Source organism: Mustela nivalis (assembly GCF_964662115.1).
Source record: "Mustela nivalis genome assembly, chromosome: 16".
NCBI lineage: Eukaryota > Metazoa > Chordata > Mammalia > Carnivora > Mustelidae > Mustela > Mustela nivalis.
Window position 1 is genome coordinate 37,006,400 of NC_139035.1, and position 24,851 is coordinate 37,031,250.

The 24,851-nt window shown below is 47.2% G+C and overlaps 1 protein-coding gene across 4 annotated transcripts in view; it reads left to right on the plus strand.

Annotated features, from left to right (window-relative positions):
- The window catches only part of LOC309849395 (specifically androgen-regulated gene protein), a 32,050-nt gene extending 13,358 nt beyond the window's left edge, over positions 1–18,692 (plus strand). For 2 of the 4 annotated variants that reach the window (XM_082701892.1, XM_082701893.1), the window contains 3 exons: positions 11,614–11,799; positions 14,243–14,420; positions 15,870–18,692. In XM_082701892.1, the coding sequence (XP_082558018.1) occupies positions 11,614–11,799; positions 14,243–14,420; positions 15,870–17,413 (1,908 nt within the window). In that variant the 3' untranslated portion in view covers positions 17,414–18,692. Of the gene's footprint in view, positions 1–6,298; positions 6,467–11,613; positions 11,800–14,242; positions 14,421–15,869 lie in introns of those variants that run through there. The other 2 variants (XM_082701894.1, XM_082701895.1) reach the window with 2 other exon arrangements.
- Positions 18,693–24,851: the final 6,159 nt, after the last annotated feature.

The following is a 24,851-nucleotide window of genomic DNA, read 5'->3' on the forward strand; positions in this document are numbered from 1 at the left end:
AAGAATTATCAGACATCGGAATATATTCTTTAATAGGAAACACAGAATCTGGGATGCCTAGGTGGCTCAGTTGGTTAAGAAACACAGAAGCCAAAACAAACAAGGAAAAAGTGACTTCGAGAAATTAGAAATTACGGAGGCAGGAAAACACTAACATTATGTTTACATATAGATTCTTAAAGTAATAAGATTTTGCATCAGTAAAACTGGAGAAAATGTAATAAAAATTCAGAGAAAAAAACACAATAATTCTTAGAAACTGAAAATACAATAGAAATTGTAGATATTTTGAGAAATCTCTCAGTACCAAAACAGAGTTTGAGGTCCAGGAGGTTGTCCAATAACATCCAAATAATAGAAGTTCCTAAAGGAAGAACAAGAAAAAGAGAAAGAGAGAAAATGCATAGTAGGAATTCATCAAAGAAATAATTCAAGAAAATACTGAATGTCATGAATTTCCAGACTGGATTTACTGAGTACCCAGAATATAGACTCCACTCTAAAGCATATCATTATGAAAACTCAGGATACTGAAAACAGAAAGCCTTAAACTTAGAATCACAGATGCTTTGGGCTTTGCAATAGCAGTACTGAAAGCTAGCAGATGTTACTTAAAATTCTATACCCCGACAAGCTATCAATCAAATGTGTAGCTAGAATATTGATATTTCAGGGACCCCTGGATGGCTCAGTCATTAAGCGTCTGCCTTTGGCTTGGGTCATGATCCCAGGGTCCTGGGATAGTCTCTCATGGGAGGTGGGGGGGGCGGGTCCCTGCTCAGGGGGAAACTGCTTCTCCTTCTCCCATTCCCCCTGCTTCTGTTCCCTCTCTCGCTGTCTCTCTCTGTGTCAAATAAATAAATAAAATCTTTTAAAAAATAAAATAAAAAATAAAATTAAATAATAAAATTAAATAAATAAAATCTTTTAAAATTTTATTTTAAATAAATCTTTTAAAATCTTATATTTAAATCTTTTAAAAAAAAAGACATGTATGATCTTATGCACTTTCTTGGGAAACTACTGGAAAATGTGTTTTAACAAAACTGAGAGCGCTAACTCAGGAAAGAGGAAGATATGAGATCCAGTTAGTCCAACAAAAGAGAGAGGTAAAAGGATTTTTCCCAGTAGGATGATGAAAACAGATATGAAAATGACAGCCATGCAATGGTCTAGAGAAAAACCTATCCAGATGGAAGTAAATCGGAATGCTCTGGAAAATCTTTCTTCATGATGAAACTAATCGTATACTGTATTTGAACCTATTGAGAGGAGACCTACACAGTGGGCAAGAATGGAAGGACAAAAAAGATAAATAGAAAAGGAAAAGTAAACATAGTATATCTCAAAGCCCATCTGTCAGTAGCATTTTTTTATGTGAAAAAACAGAGAATCAAACCAGACTGTTTGACTTCAGAAACACTACACTTAAGTGTTGTATATTCAAATGCTGATGGGCATTATTTTTTAACTCTTTTTAAAAAGATTTTATTTATTTGATACAGAGAGAAAGAGCACAAGCAGCAGGGAGGAGCAGAGGGAGAGGGAAAAACAGACTCCCCACTGAGCAGGGAGCCAGAACAGGGCTCCATGATCCCGGAACCCTGAGATCATGACCTGAGCCCAAAGCAGACACTTAACCAACTAAGCCATCTGAGCAGCTCCTGATGGGAATTACTTTAGTAGAAAGGTCAGAAAGATGATGTAAGAGAGAAAAATAAAAGGATAGAGTTTGTGAGATGAGATCCAGAGCACACATGGATTTTACTGGAAAAACATTTTTTGTTGTTGTACCAAAAGAGAAAAAGAAAACAGGTGCAAAGGAGAGTGGGCTTGTAAATGTGATGGGAATGGGAAGGTACAGGGTAGTAGTATGTCAAAAGACAAGATTCAGAAAGCATAATAAGCAAAATTGTGGCTGTAGATGACTTGTCTACCAACACGATCTCCAAAAATGAAGTTTTTAGGGCAACTTTCTTAAGTAAAGGACCTCAGTTTCCAAAATGTTCGTCATCAGTTTGGGCATTAATATATAACTACTATAATACAATTGAGGAGTTACACCCAGAAATATCTGATGGTATTCATGAATTCAAATTTTACATGGAGGAAAAAGAGGACAGTTATATCCTAGTGGGTTAAATTCAGAGATGTATATGCTGTGTTAGGAGATTATAGTGAAGCAGCACCTAACATTCCATTCCAAAAGAAGGTGGTACTTGAATTGAAACTTGAAAGAAGGATAAGACTAAGCCAGGAATTCATTCAAAGGAACGCGTACAAGCAGAGGGTACAGCATGTGCAAAGTCCCAGAAATATGAAAGCATGGTAGTTCCAGAAATATTAGATATGACTGTAATAAACAAGATGGCTGAATATGTGAGAGGAGAAACATGTAGGGCCTGCTCATGAAGGTCTTTCTCTGTCACATGGGGACTTTGAATTTAATCCTGAATGCTATGAAAATGTATCCAAGTATTGAGAGGATTAACAACTCAGATAATCTATAAATCCACCTATAATCCACCTATAAAATGGAGGATGTGAAACAAGACATTCCTGTAGTCTTGTCACATCTTCAATGGTCCACGATCCCACAACTAATGCAGTCCTGAAGCAGAATAGAGAGGAGGAAGAGCTGGAATGGTCTCACAGGAGATAGCAGAGGACTGCTACGAAGCACGGAGTCTGGTAAGAATACGGTGATGTGATTAGCTGGCATGGGGAGAGAGAACATGTTTGGGGTGAGCGTGGGGTGACAAGATGAGCTCAGTTTCGAACATGTTAAGATTTGGCATTACTTGCAAAACTGTCTGATCCTAACAGATGATCTCAGGTCTCAAACTTTCATTAGCACTGGAAAGCAAAGGACTGCTGAATCCTGCAAATTTCCATGATAGGTGGGCCAAAGAGACACTGATCTCAAAAAAGAAAGGAAAAAAATCTACTCTCAAGAACTACTTCATGATTAATTTCAGAATTTCTTCATCCAGCCCAGTTAATTAGACCCTTTATTTCCCCTCTAATTATTTTAGACTTAACATTAATACTGCTTTGGTGAGCACTTGATGATCTATTCAATGTCTTAATATGGACTATCAATTCCATGGTTTATAGCCAAATTATAATCACCCTCATCTGAACCCTTCCCTTAGCTGTTTTCTCTTTAAAGCCAGCTCTTGCTACTACTTGAGGAATAAAATCTCCTCTTCCCCTGATACGTTGGAAAAACACTCAGGCCCAGCATATAATATCATGCTCAATACCGTGAACTTGGTGGGCACCCTTTGTTTCTTAAGGAAGATGGTAACACATGTTCAAAGTCCCTTCATTTTTCCTTTGGAGAGGAAAAGGAAAAGAGACACTGACAGGATGTGACTAGAATGTAAATGAATAGGTATCATGAATGGTTAGAATAGAGGTCTCCAGCTATTTTGCAGAGAGCTCAATTTTATAAGGGACAAAAGGGGAAAGATTAACCAATGATTGTGGTACATTTTGGTTTTGAAGTAGTGTGTGTATATGTGTGTGTGTGTGTGTGTGTGTGTGTGTGTGTGTGTGTGTAGGAGAAATGCCCTTGGGTAGGGGAAATGAGACGCCTCTATAGGAGGTTGTACGGAAGAAGGAAATCATACACTGGCCACTTGTGGTCAAGGAGATGACCATGCCACAACAGCATACGAAGGAGGAAGGACATAGATGAGTCAGGCCAACTGGATTCTAATTAGTCCTCGCACAGTCAGGTCATCAGACAGGAATTCAAATACAAAAAGCAATGACACTTTTCTCCTCAAATGGTGACCTACATCAACTGTGCAGCCTTAGTCTTTAAGTGTTTCTGATTTTGGAAGGCCTGTCTTTCCTTTAGTCCAGGTCTCCTTTCCAATTCTCTTGAAACCTTTAGAGACTTGGTATTTTTCCAAGGAAAAACAAAATAAGAGCAAAGCAAAAAAGATTCCAGGATAAAACATTTAAAGATATGGAGAAGGAAGAACATCAAATTCAGAATAGTGGTTCATTTCATTCAGCAGGGGCATATGTGTGTTTTGAGGAGGTAGAAGAGAAGGGGGGGCAACGTTTGGAAGTAACTTCAACTGCAATATTCTGTTTCTTGAACTGGGTGTTCGTACAGTGGTGTTTGTTATGCAAGGGTATTGGAAACATTTCATAATTTTCAGTAAGAGATGTATGTCTAAAAGGAAAGAGAGGAACAGAACAATCATTTTATCTATGTCCCTAGTTCTACCTGTGAAACGATAGGAACCCTTCCTGATTATACTAATTTTTTTTTAATTGATTTGACAGACAGAGATCACAAGTAGGCAGAGAGGCAGACAGAGAGAGGAAGGAAAGCAGGCCCCCCGCTGAGCAGAGAGGCCTATGCGGGGCTCGATCCCAGGACCCTGAGATCATGACCTGAGCCGAAAGCAGAGGCTTTAATCCACTGAGCCTCCCAGGCGCCCCTATACTAATTTTATTATAAACTGAAAAGCTGTGTTCGTTCATAAATAAAACAATGCTATCATCTTTGAGGTTAATGCTTCTAAGTCAAATTCATTTTTCTAGCAAATGTTCAAATCGCACGTCTACGAAGCTGGATCAACTCGCTGATTCCATCCACAGGTGTAACTCCAATTGCACTGAACTCCTGTTGATGTGGATAGAGGTGTCTTTCCTGTTTTGTCACCACTATCACATCATACATGTTTGAGTGATACACCACGAAGAGAGGTCACCACCCTTTAGTGCACAGTCAGCTCGTTACCCATAGGCTGCTGAGAGGTACTTAGTTATGCCAGACTTCCTCCTTCCTCCTCACTAGTCCTGCCCCATTTCTTCTCTGTCTTGGCCCCAGGATCATTGCACTTCTTATTTCCTACCCAACCACAATCACAGGAAGAGAAAAGATGGAAGGCATGTGTCATCTTGTTAATAGAGTTATGAATCGCTACAAGATGGAAATCAGATGGGAAAAGATTAATTTAATTGTTAGAATTAAGCCTGCAAATTAGCTGTGGGTTTCACATATCCTACTTGGGAATTTCTCCAAAACAGAGGCAGACTGACATCATACCGATGCATGGCAAGCTTGACGTCATGCTGCCTGAATCGAAATCCCTGCTCTGTTACCTCCCAGCTAGTGCTCTTGTCCAAGTTATTTCACCTCCCATAAAATTTGTGTATTACTGTGCCCGCCTTTTGAAGTTCAAATAAAGATTAAGTGAAATGATGCATGAAAATGCTTAGCACAGCATAATACCTGGTACATAGCAAGAGCTCAATAAATGTTGGTGATTATTATCTGCTTTGATTTTTACTTTTCTTCCTGCCCTTTTGGTATCAAGGATAGCCTCTATCCAGGAAAAACCAGCTTCCAGGCAAAAGTCCTATGTGGTAAAAGTGGCCTCCATACCTGGAGGGAGGTTTTTTTTCCTGAAAGCAGTGATTTCTTCCACCTACTCCCCTCTCCCTATTCTCTTCTGGTTGTTTTAACAACAGATGCAAAAAGTCTGCCTATGGAAAGAGAAAGGTTGCTACACAGTTGGAACCTTATTTTGTTTTTATGTCTTCATATTCATTGCTACCTTCTAGGAACAGCTAAAAGAGACCAGAGACCCAAATGACAGGATCCATGTTCCCTCCTCCGAGACTGTCCAGTCACTTTCTCATCAGCACAGGGGCCTCTTGGGGGAGAAAATGGTTTCATGCCTCCCAGAAATAAATGAGGTTAAGAAGGTCATTGCCAAGCAGTGGCGCAAGGGTGTCTCAGCTCCAGCGAGCTCAGACACCTTTTCTAGCAGTCCCGAGTGGAGGTGCCAGTTGTAAGAGCTGATAGGAAAAGGCTTGACGGTGAAAGTGCTTCTGAACAGCCAGAAAAGCTAAACCGGCCACAGCGGATTTTAACTCGGAGAATTCAGGAGACCCCTGAACCTCCAAGTAAAGGAAAGCCGATCTAGGTAGAGAATCGAGTTTCAAACAGACACAAAGAAAAAGCACACTGCCTGTCTGTGTTTCTTTATATTGAAAATTTAAAAAATAATATCTTTTTCCTACTCCTTCCCTGCCAACTCTCGTCTTCCAGTCTAAACCCAAAAGTGTGTCTTCACCTTCCAGCTTTCCTTTTTCTTTTTCTTTTTCTTTTTTTAATTGGCTCTAACGGAGGAAGGGGAGGGCAAGAGATGATTGGCTCCGCGAGGGCAGCCCCGCCCTGCCCATTCCCCTCCCCCACCCTCCCCGCAGAAACAGCTGGAATGAGAAGTAGGGAGGGAAGGCCGGGATTGGCTGTGAGTCAGTGGCAGGGTGGGGTGGGGCAGCCCAGATGAAGCATTTACCTGTCCAGGTAAGTCTGGAGGAGGTCAAAAGAAGAAAACAGAGGAAGGCAGGGGAAGCAGTCTGTGTCTCCCGTCTCTGCCCTTTGAAATAAAAGGGTATTTTTTTCCTCTCTTCAGCCCCTCATCCAGTGAAGGTGAGTTAATCACTAACCAACTATTGCTCATGCTTCAGCAGGAAGGGGTGCTTCGTGGGAAATGAGAGCCACAGGGTTGTGGGGAGCCCTGTGCACCCCAGCCAGGGGGCTTTCCTCTCTGTTCCTCAACTCTGTACGTCGAGTCTGGGATCAGAGCAGGCTGATAGCTTCTTAAGACTGGAATGATTTTGTGGAGACCAGGGCTGGGATGCATATTTTTTTTCATTTGCCTATTTCAGTTGGATAAGCACATTTCGCAGTCAACACGAAAATACAATAGGCTTGTTTTGGAAATTTCCATCTCTGAGCAATTGAAATTGAGTCGTGATTCTTGGAAAAGAATAGAGTGCAGGGAGTCAAACTGGGGGCTCTCCCAGGGGAGAAAAGTGACTTAGTTTCTCCATTCCATTTCTAACAGGACATTTTCCTCTGGCTTTATCGACTCAATGTCTATTTTTATTTAAATAAAGGGTGCAGTGGATGTGTGTGTTCAATAATGGTACCGTGACAATGGAGCTCTCTTCGGACAAGCGTGTAAGGCTGTTTGTAAGGCGATGTGAGGCTCAGAAAACCCCACCTCAGACTACCAGTTCATCTCTGGAAAACCCACGGATAATCTAGGTGCAAAGCTGAGTTTATTTAGATTCAACTCAGTTAATGTTCTGACTCTGCCTGCTGTTAGACACAGAGACTGGCAAACCAGAAGCCACTGGCTGGGCTGGGCCAGGAGCCCACCAACATTAATATTTCACGGTAGTCCTTGAAACTGGTAGGCGTTCTCAGTGGGGCTCGGGCCAAAGTAGGGTGGCAGAGTCCACAGAGAGGAGAACCACACTGCCGTGGTGGCTTGGCTTTGTTTTCTTCTGGGGGTCCCCACCGACAGCATGCGTGGCAGGTTATCGGCACAAGGAAACCGGATGTGGAAGTCAATTCAGAGTAGCAAGTCCGCTCTCTACGATCCACCTTGGGCAGGGAGCAGTTTAACATTCCGGTCCCTAACTGCGCCTCTTTTCCTCCTGCTGCAGGAAAGAGCGAAGTGGGAAGACCCCTGGGGCCTGGCACCGGCCAGCCCTGAGCCAGTGTGCCGGGTTTCCTAGTCCTAGCAGCTGGAGCTTTTGGTTTGAGTTGAGCCCAAACCACAGAACCAGCCCACCAAACTCACTGAGTGAAGGCTGCCATTGACGGTGAACTTGTCAGCGATAAGATAATCTGGAGTGTTAGCAAAGCTCTTCTGTGCAGAAGATAGGTCCACTGAGCCTTTGCCTCAAACCCACCTGTGCAATAGAAGATTATAACTTTGACTAAACACACTCAGAAAGTTGGCCATGTGCTCACGGAGAAGCATATACATGCAGTGCAGCTTTTAGTCCTCCTGGCGCTTTTCTTCGGATGTTCCCCGGCCGGAGTATATATCCGGATAGTCAGCAAGCACCTGGTCTGAGAGAAATAGGACAACTCTTTGACTAGTGGGGAGAAGTTGAGCTCTTGAGAGATATGGGGGGGTGGGATCACAGAAGGAGGGTGACAAGGGGGCCTTGGGCCTGTTTAGAAGATACAGTAAAGCCAAAGAGGCATGGGGCGGAGCCCCCCACCACCACCCCCCACCCATGCCAGAACCCCACATGCTCTCTATTTACTCTCCTCCAAGACTTGGCTGGTTTCAGCAGTGTAGTTAATGTTTAATGTGCTTTGGCACGGATGGCCCTGGCTATAGGCTGTGCCTATTTCATAACCCATTTTCTCCTCCCCTCCAATCCCCCAAAGAGGTCAAGGGTTAAAAGATATCAAACTCTCACCTTGAGTGTTTTTCTTGTTTCTCCGACTTCTTATCAGGTAGGAATACCTCAAGTTTCGATGGCTGCCCTGAGACGGTCCCCAGGTTTCAAGGTTGTAAAGTTGCTGGAAGGAAATGCAGCATCCAGGTCTGGCCACAGTGGCGAGGGAGAGCGCAAGGGTGGGTGGGGTGAAGAGAGGAGACTCTTAGGGTTCTGGCTCTTTGGATCAGAAAATGAGGCCTGGAGATAAGACGCAAGCACCTTAAGGGCGCATTTGGCCTGGGTTGAGGTTCAGATTCAGCTCTGCAGGGGCCCCAGTGCCCAATGACACAATCTTCAGTGACAGTTGTTGTCATTTGTTTACTCTGGAAACATCTACTGTGGGGACATACAGCTGGCCTGGAAGCATAAAGCAGAATCAGATGATTTCAAGGGTTTAAGGTGTGAAGTAGAAAGAGAAGGGTGATCTTCGGGCTTTTAGTGTTTAGTCAGGGGTGGCTGATGACCCCCCTCTTTAGGTACATGGCTCTCTCGAGTCCCAGGAAGGGCTGGACCCAGAGGCGTCCTCTCTAGGCCATGAGAGGTCATCCCCTGCTTCCCTGTGGAGGGGGAAGTGGAAAGAGCTCCGGATTTCTCATCTGTCAAAGAAGAAAGTATCACATCTTGCCTCGATTTATCAGGCTCTTCTGAAGGTCTCAGCAGCATGTCTGAAAGCACTTTGTAAGCTGTACCGGGCTGTGTGTTTCTGAAGCAGTGCTGTTCATGCTGTTTCTCTCTCTTCCAGCTGCTTGAGTTACTTCCCACTACTTAGTCCCGAAATTGTGAGTGTGGCAGGTTGCCCCAGGAGGAAGGAGAAGCTAGCAAGCTACCGTACAGTCCGAAGAGTACTTAGAAGAACAAGGGTAGGAACTGTTTCTGAAAGGAAGAGGCAACATCTGGTCACCCATTCACAGAGAATATGATATTAACTACAGTGATTAGTACAGCATCAATAATTACTGTATTAAGTACAGTATTAATAATCAGCAGTTACAATTGTACAGAAACTTTTTAAGAGAACTAGAGCGAAAAACTATACCCTTGGATTTACACTGGCATCTTGGAAACAATGCCCTTGCCTTATTATTTTGGCTTGTTCCATGCCTCTTAGGTGCTCATAAATGTTAGTTTAACTAAAGCATTGGCTCAGTTCCATTGAGTCATATATCCTCAGGGAAATATAATACATAGGAAAGACTTTATAGTAATAAGGTAAAAGTAAAAAAGAAAGAAAAGAAAAAGGAGGCCTTCCAACAGCTTAACTCAATAGTCATTTGTCCAGCATTTTTTTTTAAAGATTTTATTTATTTATTTGACAGGCAGAGATCACAAGTAGGCAGAGAGAGAGAGGAGGAAGCAGGCTCCCCACTGAGCAGAGAGCCCGATGCGGGGCTCTATCCCAGGACCCTGGGATCATGACCTGAGCCGAAGGCAGAGGCTTTAACCCACTGAGCCACCCAGGAGCCCCATGTCCAGCATTTTTTGAGTGCCTTCTGTGTGCCTAGGCTTATGAGCAATGGACCTCTTTGGCTGTAAGGACCTCAGCCCTACAGAATGTTAAGAATGGGTACCTTCTGGATCTAGACAGTCAGGAATGGAGTGGATAGCTGAGGTGACTGCCCTCCATCCACATGATTCCTCACGTTTCTGTTTCTTTGGAGTTCTGAGGTTGGGAAAGTAACCTCATGAGTAAACTGAAGGACTGCCTTACCCAATGTTGATTTGTCACTGTGCTTCTTTGGTGTCTCTGTCCTCTCTGGTCCTGTCTCTAACTCCTGAGAGGGTCTGGACATTTATGAACTCCATGCATCTGGCTCACTGGGATATTTTCCTCTTCTTTCCCCATTGTCCTGCTCCTCCCTACCTGCCCCACTTGCCGGCCTCCTCCAGAGCAGGAGAGGAGCACCATGAGGCCACGTGCTTATGGGCTCTACATGGCTGGCAGGCGGACTCACCCAGCACAGCCCAAACCTGACTTGGCACTGGAAGCAACTGTTGGAAGAAGCTGAAGGGACAGCCTCCCCGGGACCCAAACCCCAGGTCCCAAGATCTCAAACAGAACACGTTACTGCTAGGACATTTTACCTACTATTGGGAGGTTAGGAAAGGTAGTTGAAAATACAGCATGGTGTCATGGAAAAATATGGAGTCAGAACCAGACAAACTGGATTTCAATTCTAGCTCTTCGCATATTCTCGACTTGACCTTGCAACCGTCTTTTAAACTTAGTTCTTCCAGGATTTCATTTTAACATAAGAGAGTCACCTGGGACCTTTCCAGACCTTGAGATTTTCAGAAGGAAGATGCCACTGCCTTCCTTTGCTATTACTGTTGGTACAGTGAACTGGAAACTTATTTGCCCCTGCGAGCTGGAGTCAGGAGGAAGCTGTGTAGGCCATTTCTCTTGTTCATTTGACAAAGGTTAGGGAACCTCACTGGAAATTAGCACAACATCAGAGGGGTGGCACGCAAGAGGGAAACTGGCTTTGTATCAGCCTCTGGGGTCATGTGTGTGCCCCCCAGACTAGGGAGGTGATTGATGGTGGTTGGGGTGGGAGTGGGGGCTGATGTTAATGGTGTTGGCTTGGATGACAGCTAACTCCTACTGCACAATGTGTTTTATGTGGAGCCTATTGTACATGTTTCTGACAACCCTGTGTGGTTGGTACAATTGAGGACCCTGTTCCTTCTCTCCCACTTAACCCAAACCCCTCTTCTCTAAACTCTTGCCTGACTTCAATTCATTTTGATCCTAGGTGGATCTTGTCTTTCTCTTATTATAAGAACAGTAGCAAATCTTATCTTATTCATTAAATGAGCATTTACTACCAACTAAGCTATGCTGTTCTCATTAACCCTACATTCACCCGATTTAATGGGAAAAACGGGGTAGAAGAGTACTTGGCCTCAAGTCCCATAACTGGCCATGGTGGAAGTGGGTTTGAATCCAGACCTGACTACCTCCAGAACCCATGCTATGGGCCCCTTACTCTGTATTGTTTGTAGTCATGGAGATGTAGGTTAAGCCTCCAGATGGAGAGAAAGAAGGCCACTAGGAGAAGTGATGGAATTTCCTCTCCGACCAGACTACTCCTCCCTGCCACCCCGCCCTCCCCACCCCACCTCCGCTAACAACGCCCTTCTGCATGCGTGCGAGCCGGGTTCTGTGTCCTTCCACGCAGGCTGGGAGGTTTGGGGGACCCCTGTGCACGGCCTCTTCCAGCGCTCTGCTTGCTGGGCATCCCCGCCACCACGCTGCTCCAGGGCCTGGGCAGAGCCTTGCCGGAGAGCCTCAGCTTGGCTCACACGTGGCTTCGATTCTTGTCTTTTCAGGCCAGCTTGGGACATTCTTCACTTCCCTTCGCTTCCCCTCTGGGAGCCCCTTTCACCGCCCCCCGCACCTTGCTTCAGGCGATGCCCCAGAGCGAACTGTGGCTGGCGGGGCCTGGCTCAGAACCCGTGACCCGCGTCGGCAGCCGTGACAGCATCATGAGCACCACGTCCACCCGCTCTGGATCTGTACGTACCTCAGTCCTGCCAGTACCCTCAGTCCTGCCGCCCGCCGGCTCTCTGCACGCCTGCCCCGCCCGCCCCACCCTTGCCCTGCCCTGCCCTGCCCACCGCCCGCCAGCCTCACTGCTCCTCAGCTTTCATCTTCCTCATCATCAGGGCGTGAATCACCCCCGTGAGCATTTGTGCGTCTGAGTCAGTCCGGTTTTCTAGAGAATAGAGTGGGACCGCCCCCAGAGAGCAGGAGGGCAGATGAGACTTGCTCCCAGGTTTTATTCATTGGGGGCTAAGTTGAGGTGTGAGCAAGGGCCCATGATCAGAGGTCCTGGTGGAAAGGATGGATGGTAGGTCCCAGAGCACTGGTGTTCCCCAAGTCTCCTGCAGCAAGCAAGCCGTATTCTTTCTGTGAAGATCAAAGAGAACAGAGTAATTAGGAGCCTGGGTTCTGGAGCCGAGCAGGTCTGAATTCTCCACCTATAAGCCAAATGGCCTTGGGCAAATTACTTAATTTCTGTAAACTTGAGTCTCCTCAGTTTTAGGGTGGGGATAATGTAAACAGCGAATTCATAGGGTCCTCTGGAAGAGTCAGGACAGGCACAGACAGCACTTAGCACGTGCCTCTGTGTGGAGAAGAAATAGCCTATCTCCATGAGCAGAGATTCCGAATCTTCCAAAGTCATCATGTTTAACAGAGAGTGGCATGTAGTACTCTGTAATTCTTCTGAGAATGAATTTAAATCTCAGTTGCTCTAAGGCTGGTGTGAAAGAGCCAAGTCCGCCGTATGTCCGAACGTAGGCATTCTTTGGTTCTTGGTGTTCATCACATACATAGTAACCTTGAGAATTTATGCCCTATTGCTTTATATCCTATAGAGGTACTTGGAAATTTAAGGATTATAAGGATCTCTCCCAAATGTCAAGGATGTTTAATATAGTCTGTGAGTTTGGGTATGTAAAAATCGAATAGAGAAAGCAGCACACACACACACACACACACACGCGCGCGCGCTCGCAATCCAAAGTGCAGACAGTCTGTATATCATTTCTTTTTGACCTGAGAAGACCCCAGAGATCTCTTTCTGTTTCTGTAAGGCTGAGGCCAGTATGGGCAGTTCCATACGACTGGACATAGAATGTAGCAAGGATTATAGGTTTTCAAAGTGCTTCATCCACAAAGGAGAAATTCAGAGTTGGCTAATCTTTGGCAAGGCTATTTTAGGAAGAAAAGGGCAATGAAGAAGATTTTGTTCAGGGAACCCTTGGAATTGACTTCAGGGCTTCCAAAGGCTATACCTGGGGCTTCCTTTGATATGTAAGCCTCGCTTTTGCCGACTGACAATGGCTCTTTAAGGAGCCATGGGAACTGGTAGTGTTCCAACGACCATCTCCCAGGATGTATTTAGGGCTTTCTCGAAATCTTCCCTGGCCATCTGACTGGGTCTGGAAATATATAACTCTGAAGTATCGCAAATATTAGGAAGAGATTTGAGATACATGCCAGGAACTCAGGGACTCAGGCCAAATTTCTCACATTTCCATTTCCCTTCTGGTTTTCCCTTCAACCTTCAACTTCATAGAGCGACTCTTCTTTGGATCTTGCCAGCCTTGTAGAACATAGGCAATAACCATTTAAAATGGCCATAACACTTATTTCCAAATACCCCTATGTGCTTTTTCATCACGACAATTATTTACTTTAATAGCTTCTTGATATTTCACACTAAGTTGCTTTCTCCTCCTCCCATACCCATCCAGTTTCTCTACCCTCCCCGCTTCAAGTTAATATTTGCTTAAGAAATGCACACTTACTTGACTGTTAGCCAGAGCCAAATGCCATCAAGAAAGTAAATACACAAAGGAAAAAAAAATCCTGTATGGAATGCATTTCAAAGTCAAGAGTAAATTATTTAGTAAATGTATCTGTGGCTAGTCCTACCACTGTTCCCATTGGCCTGACAGTCAGTGGTTGGCTGCAGTTTCTTGTTTGTCCTCCTGCTGTCCTTGACATACCAGATGGAGTATGCAAAAGTCCTTTGGAAAGTTAAAAACGATACCATCAAGTTTAAGGTCAAATCATTATGTTGTCCATATAATTTAGAGCTAAATCGGAAACATAGAAAGTGAAATGCTTGACATAGTTCACACAGAGGAATTGGAATTAGAACCTGGGATCAGTTCCTCTAAGCCTTCCACGCAGGACTGGGCAAAAAAGGTCAGTCGCCATCTGGCTGCCTAGCACTGGGAACTCGCGGGCCAACAGCTCGGCAGCCTCTGCCTGGTCCGTGCCTGCAGTTTCAGGAAGCAATGCCCACAGGTTTGCGGAGAAGCCTCTCAGAAAGGTTTCCAGCTCTTCAGCATTCCTTCAGGACGCAGGGTTTTCTCAGCCCCACCAGTTTCTGTGGAGCTGCCTCACAGTTCCCTCTCCCTCTCTGTTCTCCACGCCTCATTCCAGAGTGACAGCAGCTACGACTTCCTGTCCGCTGAAGAGAAAGAGTGTCTGCTCTTCCTGGAGGAGACCATCGGCTCACTGGACACTGAGGCTGACAGCGGACTGTCTACTGACGAGTCTGAGCAAGATACAGCTCCCCAAGGCCCCCGAGCTCTGCCCATAACCCAGCCTGCTCCCCAGGGTAAGAGAGACCTTCTGGAGTGACACCTTTCACAAATCCAGAAAACCAGTACATCTTTACGGCTGCTTTGCACCTTATTTGCCCTCTGCTCTAAGGGTCACGGGCACAAGGATAACAGCAGCTCCTTTCCACTCTCCTGGCTGGAATTAAGGTCTTGCCCTGGAGAGGAGGAGGGACTGAGGACAAGCCAGCTGCCTGTCTTTCTATGAAATGTCAGAGGCCTGGGAGGGAAAAGGGTTTGGCCAGCTCCCATTCTCTCACAGAGAAATTCTAAAGAGACAGGACCACAGAGGTGGGGGAGGGATTCCGGGAGGGGCAGGTGGTGGCTCTGGGGACACTGAGCTAGCCGGGAGACCTAATCAGGATGACCCAGGAGGATCAGGTTGCAAGAGATAAGAGGGAAGCGCTCCCTTAACTTCAATGGGTGGTACCTCAAGGCTCTTGTGCAAGAATGTGGAAAGCCAGTGGTATTGAGGCTCCGTAGAAGGGGGGACAGGATGGCACGCAAGTGTGGCCATGACTGTCTCAGAATGAGGGGGGCACTTTACTCCTGAGGACAGCCCCACTGGTATTGGGACCACAACCGCATGTTCATGCATTTAGCAAATACCGATTGACAGACGTGTTAGACCCTCTGGGGAGATAGGACAGGAAGTGGGGGTAAGGACTTCTCTGCCTCCTGAGACTGATTCCTTGGCCCAGGGCACATGATACACTTGCCTAGCTTGCTGGAAGGAAAGAGCCCATGTCACTCTCTGGTATGGGGTGGCTGTGGTGTCACAGAATCATTCAGGTGCTTATAGAAATTGAAGGTGGGGGCACGTGGGTGGCTCAGTGAGTTAAGCATCTGCCTTCAGCTCAGGTCGTGATCCCAGGGTCCTGGGATGGAACCCTACGTAGGGCTCCCTGCTCAGTGGGGAGTCTACTTCTCCCTCTCCCTCTGCCGCTCCCCCGGCACATGTCCTCTCCCCTAGCCCCTCCCCTATCTGAAAAAAAAAAAAAGAAAGAAACTGAAGGTGGAGGAAGACAGGGGTCTGGACAAACCACATCGGCTGTTACTGCCATTGGTGTTCAGTGCTTCCCCTGGACTCAGTGAGCCGGGAGCCCCAGGATAGTTGGAGGGGGCTGTCCTGACGCCCTTTCTAACCCTGTTCTCTCTGTAGACAGTTAGGAAGAGCTCGAGGCCAGGGCATGGAGTTACGTGAGGCTGCTCTTTCTTCAACTACCATGAGAAACGAATTCGTGGTTGTAGGGAATCCACTGGTGTCCATCTGTTGGTCTAAATGATATCCAGGCAACAGTGCGGCCCCTTTAAGAGCAGAGAACCAACAAAAACCAAAACCCATTGCTAAGTGGAGATCAGAGTTCAGGAAGCATTTGTGTTTCAGGGGGCAACAGGGTTCTCACCTCTGTCCCTGCTTCTTTGCCTCTTCTCCTGCCCCCTTGCAGGGTATCCAGGGGAGAAGATCGTTCAGCAAGAACCAGAGCCAAGGAGAGGGACTCAGCCCAGCTCAACCCATCTTCCTGAGCTCCAAGACCTGGGCCTCAGGTCTGGGTCCTATAGCCTTCCCAGAAATATCCACATCAGCATCAACCAGAACCTCAGGAAAAGCACCACTCAGACTCATAGCCACAGCCCGGGGGAAGTGGAAGGCCTTGTCCCGGAGCCTGAGACAGAGCAGGTCAGCCAAAGCAGTGAGCCCAGCCAGGCTCTGGCCAGCCCCCAGCCACCTGCCCCAGCCCTGGACACAGTGCCCATCCCTCCACCAGAGGCTTTCCGGGACACCCCGCCCGAGCCGCAGGAGCGAGGCCGCCTGCCCACAGAGCCCCGGCAGCAGACCCACACGTCAGTCAGCCCCCAGGAGAGCAAGGAGACTCCCTCAGAGGCCATGTCCCAAAAAGCCAAGGAGGAAGGCTCAACAGGCGGCCCAGGACAGTCTAGGCCGCCTTCAGCCACCTCCACCTCGTCTCAGAATATGAGAGCCGAAGATGCTCCTGTCCCATCAGGGGGAGACCCCGGTGCCCACCTGGCCCCCCTCACAGCCTCTAAGCCCCGGAAACTGCCCCCCAATATCGTTCTGAAAAGCAGTCGCAGCAGTTTCCACAGCGAGCCCCAGAACTGGCTGGCCCGCCACGCCGAGGCCGGCCCTGGAGACCCTGGCCTGGCCCCGTCCTCACTGCAGGAGCAGAAGAAGGCCCGCCGAGAAGCACTTGAGAAGCTGGGGCTACCCCAAGACCAGGACGAGCCCAGCCCCCACTTAAGTAAACGCACTGGCTCCACCTGGCTCCAGGCCCCCCTTCCAACTCCAGCACCAGTTCCGCCTGCGGTTCCAGCTCAGGGCAGAGCCGCCGCACCTGCTGGAGGAAAGGCTCCAGCCCCAGCTCCGCCGCGGGGAACCACCCCAGGGAAGGCTCCGAGTCCCACTCCAGCTCAGGGGTCTCCTCCAGGCAGAGGCTGGATTCGAGCCCAGGAACCCACTCCAGGGAAGGTTCCAGCGGCCAAATCCGTGCCAATTCCTATCCCTAAGGCCCCGGGGTTAAGTAAGCCCCTGACTCAGCCAAAGTCAGACTCAGGGCTGACCCTCCAGGAGAGCGACATCCCGGGCCTGAGACAGATGAACTTCAAGTCCAACACTCTGGAGCGCTCGGGCGTGGGGCTGAGCAGCTACCTCTCGGCTGAGAAAGACCCCAGCCCCCAAACCAGCACCTCTCTGGGCAAAGGCTCCTTCTTGGACAAGATGTCTCCTAATGTCTTGCGTAACTCACGGCCCCGCCCTGCCTCCCTGGGCACGGGGAAGGACTTTGCAGGCATCCAGGTGGGCAAGCTGGCCGAGCAGGAGCAGGAGCAGAGCAGCAGGCACCTGCCCTACCGAGGACAGAGCCCTGACAAGCTGCCTCGACCCCCCTACGTCAGTGTCAAAATCTCCCCAAAAGGCGTCCCCAATGAGCACAGAAGGGAAGCTCTGAAGAAGCTGGGTCTGTTGAAGGAGTAGCCGCCGGCCACCCCACAGCCCCCGCCTCACCCCTGCCAAACAGGAGGAGGCTCGGAGCCTTTCCCCCACAACAGCTCGGAGCTTGGGCACGAGCAGGCTTCCCTTCAGTGCGCTCCTCTCTCTGAGGCAAAGGGCAGGGGGAGATGGGATTCCAGACACACACGTACGTTTATATTCAGAGTGATTGTGCCAATGCTTGTGCCAATCCTTGCTTAAATCATCCCGAAGATGATTTCCACAAGACAGAGTGTGTGTGTGCACACGCACGTGCGTGTGTGTGTGCTGTAAACTATATATATATCACTGAAGCTATTTATATGACACAAGGAGTCATTGCTCAGAGTACTGCTTGTGTTGGAGATCGTCTTACCCCAGGGAGAGTTCAGCCAAGCCAGAACTGAGGGGACCGGGTGGCTAAGCCTGAGGAAAAAAAGGCAGGTGAAACAATGGCTGTTCCGGCGACATTAGGCAAATGCAGGGTCTTATGAAATGTGGGTCTGCCGGAATCCCAGTATGGAAGGGGACTGGTTCACCTTGCAGGATCCCTCTCTCACTTCTGAACTTCTGGACAGTGGCCTGGAGGAGCAGGTTTGTCACTGACTGTCCCCAGTGACACTGTCCCCCTCACTGCCCCCTTCTTACTGTCCCCAGTCCCAAGGACAGGGCACATCCCTGTTACTAAACCTCTCTGAGGACTGGGAGTGGGAGGTCTCTGGTTGGCCTGAGAAGGCAGGACAAGTGACCACCCAGCACGCTTCTTACCAGGGACGATCCTGGTCTGTGGGCTTGACGAATTTGGAAGCATAAACCCAGTAGTGGTCCCTGACTCTGCCGTTCCTGATCTCCTGCTCCCTACCTCAGCCCACGCAGGACTGACCCCAGGGCTGGGCCAGTGCAGAGACGGGAGTCTAAGCCCTGACTCTTTAGAAATACTGAAGAGCTAGCTACTGACTACCGCACGTAGTTTTTTTTCCGTTTCTATGGGAAGGCAACCCAGTACATTCTCTGCGAGTTATTCACAGACTATCACAGCTAGGAGGAATCTTAGAGATGAGCCTCTCCTGTCCCACGCTGTTGAGGAAGGCAAGGGACTTATCTGTGGTCACTCTGCCATGCAGTAACAGAGCGGGGTCCCCAGTTTCTCATTCCACGCTGCGTGCCGCCTCTCAAACGTGGCACCCTCAGGATCTGCGGTCACTGTCAAAGGCTCAACCCTCAGGCCCTTCAAGATCCTGAAGTGTCTTCTCAAACGTCAGAGATTAAACATTGTTCAAGACCATACTGAGTGTTTTTTTTTTCTATGATGTCTTTGGAAAGTAGCACTTTAATAACTTACTAGAACCCTAATTCCCTGACCACGTTGTGCAACGTGGCAAAATGCCAAGAGAGGGTAGGAACTAGGAGTGGGTGGTATGGGCTTGTGGATACACGCTTGGAAATCAGGCAGAGCTAGACAGGACCCCTGCTTCCCCTAAGGAAATAAATATCATTCGTGGCTGTGGTTAGAAGGCAGGATTCCCAGATCTGAGGGGCAGATAAGGGGAACTGTTATTGGAAAGGTGTCTATTAGGTCAGCTGAGCATTTCTGGGCTGCATCCCTAGGGACGCAGCACTGTCAAAGCATAGTATTTCTGAAAATGATGAAAAGATTAAGATACAGACAACATGGCTCCACCCGGTCATGGTATGTGGAGTGTGGGTGTGACGGTTTCTGTATACACTCACACACACACCCAAAATCCTGCGGCTTCCCTGGCCCTGGGTCAGGACCGGGTCTGTCAGAGCAGATAGGGACTCGCAGAACTGGCCAAGCCATTCTCTATTACAGACTCCCCCAGAGAGAGAAGGCCCCCTTCTGGAGGACTGTTTGACACGTGCTGTGTTGGGTTCAACTGCTTCATGTGCGTTTTTCAGGAGGACCGAGGAACGATCACTTTATTATTATTATTTTTTTTATTGCTTGATTAATAGGGAAACTGGGTGCTACCTATAAAGTAAGACATGGTAGGAAAGTGGGGGGCCCTCGCATCAACACAGGTGGGTGAGTTTCTCCTCTTAAATCCTTACTCCCAGGTAAAGGTAATGTCTCCAACAAACATACCTCAGCTGGTGACAGGCCTGCTCCCTGAGCAATCCCCTTCCTGCTTCCCCAGGTCCTTACCCTCTAGAGGGCGTGTCTGACTCTTAGGATGGTCTTTGCGATTCAAGAATAGGATATCAACCCAAACCCAGCTGCCCTCATTTTGAAGAGGGACATCTTTCATCCTGAAGGTGAGGCTAGACCCACGGGAGGAGTTTTATCCCGCCTCGTTTCTCCATGGAGGATCGCTCTTCTTTCAGCTTGGACCAGTGGGGTGGAGGCAAGAGTGGGCTCACTGTTGCGTGTGGTCCCTTCTTGAAAGATTTTGGATGGAAGTTTGTAAAGGCCATTCCTTTGATATCAAAAACCTATGTGACAGCTCTACTTCCACTTGGCCTTGTAACTCTGCTGTAGCCTGCTGCAGTCTTGAGGCTACTGGGAACACACTATCTACCAAGAGAGGAGCTGGCTTCTCAGCCTGGCCTGGTGGGATCTGTGTCCTTAAGTGTGTTGACAGCTGAATCACCCCTCTTGTATTACCCTGGGAGTGCCGTACCCTGTTTTGGTGTGGCGGGGCCAAGCGCTAGCCTACACAGAAGTCAGGGGAGGGGCCTGGTTTCGTCGCAGTTGCCTCTCTCCATCGTGGGAGGAATGGTCTGCCAGAGGCCGCCTTGAAACTTGGCTTTGCACACGTGTGCAAAAGGAGGTTTTAATTCTATGGAAGAAAGGGCAGGTGAAGAAGGGGAGAGCACACCCTACTTGATGTTATGAGTTAAAGCTTGAGCTGAAGATTTAAGATCTACAATCTGTATGAGCATGGAAGACGGACCACTCCATCCCTGATCTGTGATTATGTGTAGGAGGAGGAGAGTCATATTGTCAAAGGTGAAACTCCCAGACTAGAGAAGGTGGAGACCAGTGGGACGAGCAGGAGAAATCATGTCCCACTCGGAATCTGAGGAGCCATGCTCTTTACCTCATGTGAGTGACTATAAAGCATATAGATCTGAGCTCAATTTGACCTCTATCACTTTCCAATTTGGGAACCCTGGGGCTGGCGCTCTAACTTTCCGGACATTGGAGTTCTTATCTGTAAAATGAGGATAATAATACCACCCTTTCAATATCATTGAAGTGAATAAGTGACATAAAATATGTAAAACCCAGTGCTTGACATACTGTAGATACTCGATAAATGATAGTATTATCCTCTGCATCTTATTTCTTCCTTCTCAAAAGGGAGACAGGGTTGGAAGCTGAGAGCTCAACCAATTCAGCTCTGAGAGGAAATGGGAGAGATTTTGCTGCAAGTAAAAGTCCAAAGTACCAACTAGGCTCTGGCACCCCTCCAGGTGACTCAATTTCACCCACGCCAGAATTCCTGGAATTGGGAAAGAAAGGGATCTGTGTGAATATGGTGTTTGTGTCTCAGTGAAGTCAGCGTCTCTGTTTCCAAACCCAGCTTTCGATTTATCGTCAATGTCTTGTTGCCCATGAACATGTACTTCACTTTTTTTTTTTTTTTTTTTTTTGCTTCACTCAACTCCTTTTGCTGTGTGTTCAGGGAACTATGTGCTATTCTATAGGCATTCATTTTTAAAAAGGAGAAAAAGAATAAACACACAGAACAGGAGGGAACGATGGCTCAAATCAGGAAGAGATAGAGACTAGGTTTCAAACTTCCTGGGACATTTTAAATGAGGTAGACATCTTTCAGGAATGAATCAGGCATTAGTTGGCAGGAAGCAAGAATCCATATCCTTTTTGATATAAGGGCTCAGTGAATCACAGGAGACATTGCCTCATCACCATTGCCACCACCATCATCATCATTGTCATCATTGGCCCTTGGCATATAAGTGAGGTAAAAACCAGATGATTTCTGATTCCAGGCTGCCATTCCCTCTTGCTCCTGGCCTATCTGGATCGTTGTCCTTATTCAGCACTCGCCATGTAGCCATGGTTCAAAAATAATCTGAAACAGAAGGGTATCCTGGCAAAGCTCTGGACTGGATGAGCTTTAGTGAGTCACTTTGTCTTACAAAATGGCGAACTTGGACTGGGCTATCTCCTAGACCCATGCCAGCTCTGAAACATATGTTAAAATGAATCCGAGCAACTTAATTAGAAAGTCAAACGCCCTGCCCAAAATAAACACAATTTAGTCTAAGGTAAAATATACTTCATAGAACCTAAGACCTGGAAGAAAAGTTTTAGATTATCTAATCTAACCCCCCACACTCAAAAAAGAATTACATCTGTAAGTGGATAAGGATATAGTCAGAAAGGTGTATGTCCAAATGGATGGATGGAAGGATGGCTGGGTGGATGGATGGATGGGTGGTTGGGTAGGTGGGTGGATGGATGGATGGATGGGTGGATGGATGAGTGGATGGTTGGGTAGATGGGTGGATGGTTGGGTGGGTGGGTGGATGGATGGATGGTTGGGTGGATGGATGGATGGATGGGTGGGTGGATGGTTGGGTGGGTGGCTGGATGGATGGATGGTTGGGTGGTTGGGTGGATGGGTGGATGGTTGGGTGGATGGATGGATGGATGGATGGATGGTTGGGTGGATGGATGGATAGATTGGTGGGTGGATGGTTTGATGGATGGGTAGATGGGAGAGAGGATTAAGAACGTACAGTGGCCAAGAGTGCAAGCTTAGGAGTTAAGCTGTCAGGTACTCTGCACCTCAGTTTCCTTTTCAGTTTATTTTGATTTCTTTAACTTCCTTGGGAAGTTTAGGGAATTATATGCTATTCCACAGTTATTTAGTCTGAACATGGAGTTAAAAAAAATAAAGAACTTATAATAGGAATGAACCCTGTAGAAGTAGTAATACTACTTACCTGTTACAGTTGTTATAAAAATAGAATCCAAATGAGATAATACATATGAAAAACAGAGCACATTACTCGATAAATAGAATCTATTGGGAGCCTGGGTAGCTCAGTCAGTTCAGTGTCTACCTTTTGCTCAGGTCACAATCCCAGGATCCTGGGATCAAGTTCTACATTGAACTCTCTGCTCAGTGGGGAGTCTGCTTCTCCCTCTACCCCTTCCATGCTTGTGATTGTTCTCTCTCAAATAAATAAGTAAAATATTTTTAAAAAATAAAATAAATGGAATCTATTAATATTAGTATCATATACATATGTAATTCAGACACCAATGGGTGCCCTTGAAGATTGGATTAATATTATCCTACCCCTGAATTGCTCAGCCTGAAACAGTCAAAAGCCTTCCTCCAATTTCCAGAACCTGCAGCCAACCTATTCATGATACTGTGTTTTCTGGGTCTGGTGTGCTGTGCTAGCGCCTTGCCACAATTATTTTCCCTTCCACTCCATGCACTGCTGCCCCATTTCAGTCTCACTGTCCCCATGCCCAGCAAGTTCCTCCCAGTGCATCTGAAGCAGCACTGGGCCAGCCTCAAAGCCTAGGCCTTTCATAGATTCTTATGGAAAATCAAGTTACTTTAAGGGTGTTTATTGTTTTCTGAGTTTTTAACTAAATATTGGAGATAGCAAGGGAACTAACACAAGGCACACACCTGTTACCACCTTCCATGCCACCCTTTCCATCTTCTTTTCCCCTCCTGCTGTGCTCTTGGTCAACCAGGAAGGTCCCCCCGCCACACACCCACCGTCAGAGCCCCCTCATAATCTGAGCATCTGCCCCAAGAGACTTTTCAAAAAATGTCTTACCCACTAATAGGTAAGACATTAATAGGTAACATTAATAGACACTAATAGGTAACCCCACTAATAGGGCTATCTCCTTGAAATGAACTCTGGAATGTTCTTTACCTCCTAACCTTCAGGCCTGAAAACAGGGAGGAGGAAACAACATAAGATGACTTTTGGCATCTACACCTCCAATGGATATTGACCCCCACTACACTCTCCCTAAGGAAATCAAAGGGCCTAATTTTGATTGCAACCCGCTATGTGCTTCTGCTTGCATATGGAGAGAGGTTTGGTCCCCTCTCCCAGTGACTCCTCCAACCCCAATCCCTTGGCAGGGACCCTATAATAGCCAAGGTCCTGTGTAGGTCTTGTGAGCCGTGGGGATGTGGTTTAGTTGAAATTAGTTCGAACACAGCATCGTTAGCTTTCTAGGGTGACTTGAAATCAAGCATGATTGCAGCCCCAATCTTCTGTCATCCCACCTCCACCTAGAAGGGCGAGGATAGCCCTCTGCCTCTGACCTCACCCACTGGGAAGGCACAATCTTCACCAGCTCTTCACCAGGGCACACTGCCCTGAGTAGCAAGCCTCCCGTAAGGAGAGGTTGGAGCAACCACTAAGGTTTTGTTCTTCTGCATGGGACTGGAATATCTTCCTGCAATATTTTGATTTGTAAATAAGAAATACACATTTGGTTTTTATTTCTGTCCCTGTTTCTGGCATTGAGCTCTTAAAAACCCTTGGGATGGGGCACCTGGGTGGCTCAGTGGGTTAAACTCTCTGCCTTCCTCTCAGGTCATGATCCCAGGACTGATCCCAGGGTCCTGGGATCGAGCCCCGCATTGGGCTCTTTGTTCAGTGAGGAGCCTGCTCCACCCCCCTACCCCACCTGCCTCTCTGCCTACTTGTGATCTCTCTGTCAAATAAATAAATAAAATCTTTAACAACAACAACAACAACCCCTTAGGATTTCCTGTGATGAAAGAGATAAAGGTATCTTTTTTTTATATTAATGAGGTGACTTTGGGAAAGCCCCTAGATGAGCACCTGGGTGGCTCAGTGGGTTAAGCATCAGCTTTCAGCTCAGGTCATGATCCCAGGGTGCTGGGATGGAGCCCTCATCAGGTTCCCTGCTCCTTGAGGAGACTCCTTCTCCCTCTCCCTCTCCCTGCCTGTGCTCTCTCTCATTCATTCTTGTCCTGTCTCAAATAAATAAATAAAATCTTAAAAAAAAAAAAAAAAAAAAAGGAAAACCCCTAGATCACCTAAAGTGGGGGCTGGTTCCCAGAGGAACCAATCCAGAAATTACAGGTTGGAACTTTCAGTCCCAGCGTTACCCTACCTCCCACCTCCGGGCAGGGAAAGAGGGGCTGGAGGAGGACAAAGTTGAATTGCCATTGGCCAGTGATTTAATCAACCATACCTATGTAATGAAACTACCTTAAACCCCCAAAGGACAGGATTTGGAGAGCATCCAGGTTGGAGAACCAGAGCACACCCACCACGAGGATAAAGCCTCTTTGTTTGGGACCTTGCCCTGTGTATCTCTTCTTCTGGTTGTTGATGTGTATCCTTTCATATCTTTTGTAATAAACCGGTTATCTCGGGAGGAAAAGGGCTTCCTGAGTTCCGTGAGCCACTCTAACACTTCAGTCAGATCCAATGA